A 6,953-nucleotide genomic window follows, 5' to 3' on the forward strand; every position below is an offset into this window, starting at 1 on the left:
AAATGGAGTATTGATCTTATTCTAGTGTTGTACTGTTGCCTATTTCTCCCTTCAGATCTGTTAGCACTTGCTTGATATATTTAGGTGCTCCATATATACTTATAATTACTACATTTTCTTCACGAATTGATCCCATTATCACTATATAGTGACCTTCTTTGTATCTTGTTATTATTTTTGGCTTAAAATCTATTTTATCTGATAGAAGCAGGCTACACCTGCTTCCTTTCGGTTTCCTCTTGCATGGAATATCTTTTTCATCCCATCACTTTGAGCCTATGTGAGTCCTTAAATCTGTAGTGAGTCTCTTACAGGTGGCATGAACTTGCCTGTTATTTTTATTTAATCCATCTAGTCACTCTGTGCCTTTCATTGATGAATTCAACCCATTTACACTTAGAGTAATTATTAACATGTAAGGACTTGGTAGTGTTATCTTATTAACTGCTTATGGGCACTCTTGTAATTCAGTTGTTTCTTTTTTCCATTGTTTCTGCTCATCCTTATAAACTGGTGCTTTTCCATGGTGCTTTTCCATGTTCTGTTTTCCCTTTCTTTATCTTTTGTTAACCTACTCTAAGTTTCTGCTTTTTAGGTTATCATGGATCTTATATAAAACATGTTCAATATATAACAATCCATTTTAAGCTGATAACTTTTTTCACATTCATAAGTTCCACCATTTATTCCCTACTTTTATATTTCTGATGCTACATTTTGCCTATATTTATATTGCATATTCACTAACAAATTATAATGCTAGATTTATTTTTAATAATCTTTTCCTTTAACCTTTACCCTATAGTTGAGTGGTTAACACACTATCATATTATAGTTGGAGTTTTCTAAATATGACTGTTTACCTTTACCAGCTTGCTTTATATTTTCATATGTTTTCAAGTCACTAACTGATACTTTTTCATTTTAGCTTGAATTCCTTTCAGCATTTCTTGCAAGGCAGATGTAGTGGTTAGGAACTCCCTCAGCTTTCGTTTGGGAAATTCTCTCTCCATTTCTGAAGGATAACTTTAGTATTCTTGACTGGCAATTTTTTCAACACTTTGAATATATCGTTCCATTCTTTCCTGGACTGTAGGGTTTCTGCTGAGAAATCTACTGGAATAAGGGTTCCTTTGTAGGTTACAATCTTTTTCTCCAGTTGTTTTTGGTATTCTCTTTATCTTTGATTTTTGACAGTTTCATTACAATATGCCTTGTACAAGGTCTTTTTGCGTTGAGATAATAGGGTGCCCTATTAGCTTCGTGAACTTGGATGTCTGTATCTCTCCTCAGGTTTGGCACATTCTTAGCTATTGTATTTTAAAACAAACTTTCTTTCCCCTCTTCTCCTTCTTCTCTCCTTTTGGAACTGCAATTATTCTAATATTTGTACATTTGATTGCATTCCAAAGATCACATCATCTGTCTTTGTTCTTTGTCATGCTTTTTTCTTTCTTCACCTCTGGTGGATTGTTTCAAAGTTCCTACTAGCTAGATCACTTATTCTGTCTCCCATTTGGTCTACTCTACTATAGATGCCTGATGCCCTCTATAGCATTTTTCATTTCATTTATTGAATTCTTCAGCTCCAGAATTTCTGTTGGATTCTTTTTTATACAATTTCTATCTCTTTGTTAAATGACTCATTTTTTCATATATTGTCCTTCTGTGATTTTTAATAGCTTGTTGAGTTTCCCCAAAACAGGTATTTCAAATTCTTTGTCAGATTTCAGTATTTTGTGCCATTGAGTTCAGTTACTGGAAGACTTTTATTATTCTTTTGGTGATGACATACTTTCTTCAGTCTCCATGTGCCTTGTAATTTTACAGTGATGGTTTTGCATTTCCTATAATATCTGGGATTTTCCCCTGAACTTGTATGGATATACCTGCTCCCAGAGGCTTGTAGACTTCTTGCTTAATTACTGAATATGGTCAGCTTAATTGCATCCCTTTAGTGTCCTTTAACATTCTTGTCTGCTTCTTTTCTGATCTCCCCACCCCAGTCATGGAGGTATTGCCTCAGTAACACTTTTTTAGATGGACTTCTCCAGCAGTGTCTTGAAATGCCAGGGAAGACATGCGCTCACTCACTGCTATCCTTTTCCTGTGCAGGAGAGGACACTGCTTGCTAGTTCAGCCCCAGGCACTGTTGCCTTGGGGAAACAGCAGTACAGGCAAAGCTGTAGTCTTCACTGCATCCAAACTCACATTACTATTATTTTTCTCCAGCTGCATGCAGGAATCCCTCCTCTGGAAAGCTACATTTCTACAGTCTCTCTGATCCATAGTTTTCTGCCCAAGTCTGCACTCTCCAGGTTTTCCTTGGCAGGGGCCGAGAAGAATTGGGGCAAATTCACTGACTCCTGCTAGTTTTGAGGCCCGTACTGGGGTCTTTCTGACTATTACTAGATGCAAAGATGGTCAAGAGTCCTCCTGGATCCCTTGGTGTACGGTTCTGGATCCCACAACACCCACTGAGGCACTTTGTTGATGTATGGATGCCTAATAAATTGTTTAAAGAGTGGAGGACAAAAAGGAGAGATATCTCACACTACCATGAAGCTAATCTCACTCTGGACTTAATGTGGTGGACAGTGGAAACATTGATTATGACTAAATAGAAAGATCACATGATATAACTTGTATTAAGATTAGTCTGGTATTTATTATAAGAAAAATAAGATCCTTAAAAATATGATCTTTTTATTTAAAAATATCTACATAAAATAAAACAACTGGGAGGAGAAACACAAAGAGGTCTATAAAAATACAAATAATTTTAAATTCTATAAAGGAAACCATCTGGTTTAAACCAGATGGTTTAAAGAGAGCATTTTATGGGCTAATCCAGAAGTTCCAACGAAATTATGTGCAAGAAATCTAAGAGGCAACAATACTAGAGGGAAAGAATGGTTTAACACACCTTAGGAGTATGCAGCATACATTTGACAATATTGAAACAACCTTAAAAAAAGAAACCTTACTTTCTGACCTAGAAAGGAGTTAGGTCATGTCAATTAGCCCCCAGTAGTCTTTCTTCCGGAAACTCTTGAACACATTTTTGAGAATAGATCCCTGAAAGGGAAGAGCTAAGCTAAATGGAGCTTTCAGATATCCTCTGAGTTAGCTTGCTGAGACTCACCTGCAGAGGTATTGTGGGGAGAATCCTGTTGCTCAGATCACAAAGCAGCAAAATCTTTACAACTACCAGCATCACTGATTTCAGTCCTTAGATATCCTGTACACCATGGACACCATCTCTGTCAGATGACAAGATTATGGATGGCAACACTGCTCTATATTTCCCACTCAAGGAGTTTCAGGTGCTTCCAGCAGTTATTTCCAAAGACTACATTCAAAGAGCACAGAATTTATTTGAAAAGATTTGTACATGTAGGGGCAAAAAATGGTGGGTAAAGTAAGAATAAAACTTTTTTTTTTTTGCTAATGTTCCTATCTTGGTGAATGCACATTTATTTTTTTTACGCTGAATTTTTTTCTTGGAATAGCGTAATGAAATTTGTGAGTTTCGAATACTATGAATATACACTGAAATTTACTTAGTGTATTATTTATTCATCTGCAGGAGAAGTCTTCATTACACAATGTTTGTTATTAAATATCAGATTACTTTAGGACTACCAATGTGTTCTAGCCATTAATTTTCTCATGGCCTCTTTAACCTCCTTGTTTCTGAGACTGTAGATGAGGGGGTTCAACATGGGGATTATGACTGTGTAGAACACAGACACCACTTTGTTTTGCTCAGCTGAGTAGCTGGACTTAGGCATCACATAAATGAACGTGATGGTCCCATAGAACAGAGTGACTGCTGTGAGGTGGGATGTGCAGGTAGAGAAGGCTTTGTGGCGCCCCTCGGTGGAACGCATCTTCAGGATTGAGAAAAGGATGTAGATGTAAGAGAGAGCAACGATAAACACAGTGACTACAATAATTGAGCCAGAAGAGATGGCTGGAATTATTTCACAAGTAAAATCATGAGAACAGGAAAGTTTCAAAATTGGCGAATAATCACAGAAAAAGTGATTGAATTTATTTGGTCCACAGAAAGACAGGCTTAACAAACAGCCTGTAAATGTCCAAGCGTTCACACACCCACCTAGATAGGAAGCCCCTACTAAGAGAATGCAGACTCTGGGGGACATGTGGGTGGAGTAGAGTAGGGGCAAGCAGATGGCCACATAGCGGTCGTAGGCCATGGCAGCCAGCAGGAAGCACTCAGCTGACCCAAATGTGACCACAGAACAGAGCTGGGCTTCACAGCCAGCAACACGGATAGAGGTTCCTTCCCTGAGGAAGCCCATGAGCATGACAGGTGTGACTGATGAGGAGTACCCGACGTCTACAAAGGCCAAATGGCAGAGGAAAAGGTACATTGGGGTGTGAAGCTGAGGGCTGCTTCTGATTAACATGATTATGCTGATATTGCCTATTAAGGTAACCAGATAGACTCCCAAAAACACAATAAATAAAATGACACAAACTGTAGTATCCTCTGCTAACCCCAAAATAATGAACTCTGTCACAGTTGTGTAGTTTCCAGTCCCCATCTTTACTGAGAATGGTGCCCACTGAAAGAAAAACAAGTGGATATTAGAAGAAAATATTATAGTCCGCACACTTAGTTTTACAACAGCTATATAAGAAAATACCAACATATATACTCACGTGTAAATATTTGGGGAAAGTTTTCACATATGATATCTTGCATAAGACTTAAAAATATAAATGTTCACTGATATAAGGCCAGGAATACTCAGAAAAATCTGTTTTTTTAACTTAACACATTCAAGTCACTTTTGCATTGTGTATTTGGTTTAGGTGGTCCGTGAGGAATAGATTCACATGAGCACATCCTAGAGATGGCCACCAGACTGTATGAGCGACCCAATAACTATATCTTCTAAGCCAAAGACATGATGAAAAGGAATAGAAATGTTGGAACAGGCCAGGACCCATGGAAAAGAACAACTGTTCAGAATATGTGAGGTATCATTTCTTGTATGAAAGAGGATGAGCAACTGAATTTAAACAGGTATCACAGTTTTCAAGCACAACAAATATCCAGGAAGTTTGGACAGGGGCAGGATGTAGAACAAGGTGCTCAAACCATGATCAAATCAACCTGGAGAGACTGAGTTTTGGAAAAGGAGATGGTATCATGTTAGGATCAAGTTATCTGATTCATGATAGTGAGTCGATCCAGGTAAAGGGAACCAGACACATTGATCAGATTACTCCAGAAAGATTCCACAAGTACCTGAGACTTTGCATAACTTGGGCTATGGCTGTTAGGGAAAAGGTTCCAAATTTCTACTTCTCACAGGTATGTGAATAGCACCTGTCTGTGAAAAATCACACCTTTAGGTCAGCTTCTAGGAAACTCTTTCCCTTATCAACTTGTTTGAGGAAAAAAAAAAAAAAACATGAAAAAGCAAGAAAAGCATGAGAGCTTTCTCACCATCACAGAATGCTAAGCTTCAAAATGCAGCCCCATCCATTCCATCTGTCTCATTTTAAAGCTAGAAACTGAGATCCAAAGAAGTTGTGTAACTAATTTTAGGTTAAATGTCTTTCTTACTTGAGCTCAAGTCAAATTTCATTCCTGGAGCCTTCTAACCCATTACCACATTGATAAAACACAAATATTTTCTATACGTTCTAAAGAAGAGCATAGAATATCAGAAAGTATAGTTGGTTCATTTATATGTTCAAAAAGTTCTTCAATTATATTAATACATAAGTAATATCTTTACTGTTAAAAGGATGACTTTGAAATTTAGTAATTCATATAAATACATGCCTACAAGGTAATGACAACTCTGTGAGGCAGATGATATATGTACTCAGTGCCCCAATACAGAAAATTGATGTGCTCTTGTGTTCAACTGGATTATTAGGGGTCCTTGGTAGGTAAGAAATCAAATTTAACTAGGATTTTTTTTTTTTTTTTTTTTGGAGAGCAATAAAAGAGGTAGGTATGACATTTGAGAGTAGATGCAAGGTAGAGAGTGAAACCACCATTATTTAAGCAGAGCATTTAAGATGAATGAGTACATGAGATGAGTAAAGCCAACAAAAAAGTGTCAGGCCCCCAGGGAAATGCGTTAATTATTCTACTAAAGAGAATGAGCTAGAAAGACAAGAGATGGTGATAGTTACAGTTTGAGATGCTTAAATGAGATTAAAAGCTGCAGTTATTGGCAAATGACACTGTCTAGTAAATCTGACAGTGGAGTGACTGGATACAGTAGGGAGAAAAAGATCTTTGGAGGTGGACTCGAGAAACTGAGGGGCCATAATGTTCAAAGGATCTTCCCTACGAAGATATTAAAACCACAATTGCTGTCCATCAGGAATTGTGACAGGAATACCATTAATAGAGCAAGCCAAAGCCAAAAACTTTCCAAGGATGAGCAAACATAATGCTAGTTAGTAGGTGATTGCAAAAGGTGGAGGAAAATAAGGAGGCTTGGTTAGTAGAGTCTGATAATGTAAACTCAACTATAAGTATTTGTAGTTCAAAGAGAAACAATGTCTGTAAGTGGCAGTGGAGGAGAAGGAATACCACCCTCTACCAGGCCCAAGGGTATTAAGAGTAAGAGAAAAAACATATATATCTTGAGAAGACTGTAGAGAAAAAAAAATGTCCTCAGGGTTAGCAAAGCATTAATATCTATTGAAAAGAAGAACGAAGAGAATGGAATGCTCTAAAGAGATACTGAAGACACGAGATTTTGTTGAAAATTATGAGTACAAGAAACATAGGAAAAAGGCTTCAAGAGTTAAAAAGAGATGAAAGCAGGACCTCTTGATTCAAGAGAAAATAAGGAGACTTGAAAATAACCTTTCTTAACTCCAGTTGAATGGAGTTAACATTCAAAAACTGAGTAAAGATAATTTGAAAAAATAATGGATAGATACTATTA

At 37.2% G+C, this 6,953-nt stretch overlaps 1 protein-coding gene across 2 annotated transcripts; it reads right to left on the reverse strand.

The window, feature by feature from the left end:
- Positions 1-1,320: 1,320 nt before the first annotated feature.
- Positions 1,321-4,574, reverse strand: LOC110151273 (olfactory receptor 5P80-like). 2 transcript variants are annotated; one of them, XM_070472862.1, is made up of 2 exons: positions 3,660-4,574; positions 1,321-1,341 (listed from the first exon to the last, which is right to left on the reverse strand). In XM_070472862.1, the coding sequence occupies exons 1-2, from the start codon at positions 4,572-4,574 to the stop codon at positions 1,321-1,323; spliced, it is 936 nt and encodes a 311-aa protein (XP_070328963.1). The 2 variants fall into 2 exon arrangements, with proteins under 2 accessions (XP_070328963.1, XP_020770262.2); XM_020914603.2 differs by lacking the exon at positions 1,321-1,341 and having other exon boundaries at positions 3,642-4,574.
- Between the last annotated feature and the right edge of the window lie 2,379 nt (positions 4,575-6,953).

The sequence above is a fragment of the Odocoileus virginianus genome, chromosome 10 (assembly GCF_023699985.2).
Source record: "Odocoileus virginianus isolate 20LAN1187 ecotype Illinois chromosome 10, Ovbor_1.2, whole genome shotgun sequence".
Taxonomy (NCBI): Eukaryota; Metazoa; Chordata; class Mammalia; order Artiodactyla; family Cervidae; genus Odocoileus; species Odocoileus virginianus.